The sequence below is a fragment of the Seriola lalandi genome, unplaced genomic scaffold, assembly GCF_002814215.2.
Source record: "Seriola lalandi dorsalis isolate HSWRI2012SDOR001 ecotype SW California unplaced genomic scaffold, Sedor1 jcf7180002054657, whole genome shotgun sequence".
Classification (NCBI taxonomy): domain Eukaryota; kingdom Metazoa; phylum Chordata; class Actinopteri; order Carangiformes; family Carangidae; genus Seriola; species Seriola lalandi.
The window spans coordinates 925464-926930 of record NW_019525210.1 but is presented as its reverse complement, the minus strand read 5'-3'; the positions used below and the strand labels follow the sequence as shown (position 1 = coordinate 926930).

Here is a 1467-nt window from a genome sequence, read left to right as displayed (position 1 = left end):
TAGTAATATTTTTTCAGCAGGTGTGAGAAATGACGACCACAGAACAATTATAAAATTAACAATATTCTACATTTATTCATTTTACAGAAAAATCAAGCTTTTGCTTCAATTTTAATATATATAATATATATGTAAGAAAACAAAATTAGAACAAAAGTTACTCAGACATGAAACCTAAACCACATGAAAAAAAGTATTAATACATCCTGATCAATACTCTGATCAGCTGATTGATCCAGTGATAAACAGCATGATCAGAGTGATCCAAGTCCCTGCTGGAGTCAGTCAGAGCATTTCCATAGAGAGCCACTTTGCATCAGCAGCACCATGCTCCAGTGCTCTGGGAGAGTTTATAGTCCTGAGAGTTGAAGACTGGATGACTGACAGCTGTCCTTCATGACAACAGAAGACACAGAAATCCTCCTCATCAGAAACATGACTTTGGTCCCCGTCCTCATCTGGACTCTCCTCTGCTGCTGCTTCACAGGTAAAGTCCAGAGAATCAAACTCCTCTCCTCCATCAACATCCGTCCCTCTGAAAATGAAGCCGACAAAACCATGACGCTGCTTTATGTTTCTGTCTCTGTGTCCTCAGAGTCCAGAGGACAGGTCACAGTGACTCAGCCTGGAGCAGTGAGCTCTGCTCTGGGAGGCTCCGTCACCATCAGCTGTAGGACCAGTCAGGCTGTTTATAACTCAGACTTTTTATCCTGGTACCAACAGAGAGATGGAGAAAAACCTAAACTCCTTATTTACCGTGCTACCACTCGAGAATCAGGGATTCCAGGTCGTTTTACAGGCAGTGGATCAAACTCTGACTTCACTCTGACCATCAGTGGAGTCCAGACTGAAGATGCAGCAGTTTACTACTGTCAGAGTCAACATAACATCAACAGTCAGTATGTGTTCACACAGTGAAAAAGCGTCGTACAAAAACCTCCCTCAGTCAGACTGAACAGAAACTGAAGATGTGTATAAGAGACAGCATCCATAGATGGAAATTGAATATATGTCCATATATTACATTTGTATATGAGAAATCAAGTCTCAAAAAGTCTTTATATGACCATCCATACCTTTAGCTCCCACCAGGATTTAGGATGTGACTGTTACACTGAGACACTGTCTGTTTGAACTGAGAGAGTTTGAATGAATCAATTGATCCAATCATTTCCCCAGCACCCCGGGGCTCCTGCTCTCCTCCCAGCTGCTGCTGCTGCTGCTGCCCTCCACCTTCCAGGCCAGACTCTAGTCTGAGGGGAAGCCCTTGTTGGCCAGGCACAGGACTGTGACCTTCTCCTGCTGCAGCTCCTCACTGGAGGGGGGCAGCACCGTCAGGGTGGGTGCAACTCGACCCACTGCAGAGAGAGATAGTAACAAAGTTTTTATGAAACTAAACTCCCTCCTGTGGACTGCAGCAGAGGAGGCAACTACTTCTGTTGGTCGTCCTCAGATTGGATGAAACTG

At 44.5% G+C, this 1467-nt stretch overlaps 1 gene segment (V, D, J or C); it reads left to right on the top strand.

Annotated features, from left to right (window-relative positions):
- LOC111665694 (Ig kappa chain V region 4135-like) overlaps positions 1 to 931 on the top strand; it is a 1669-nt gene extending 738 nt beyond the window's left edge. Inside the window, 1 exon segment of the V gene segment in view lies at positions 596 to 931. Within this exon segment, the coding sequence occupies positions 596 to 918 (323 nt within the window).
- Positions 932 to 1467: the final 536 nt, after the last annotated feature.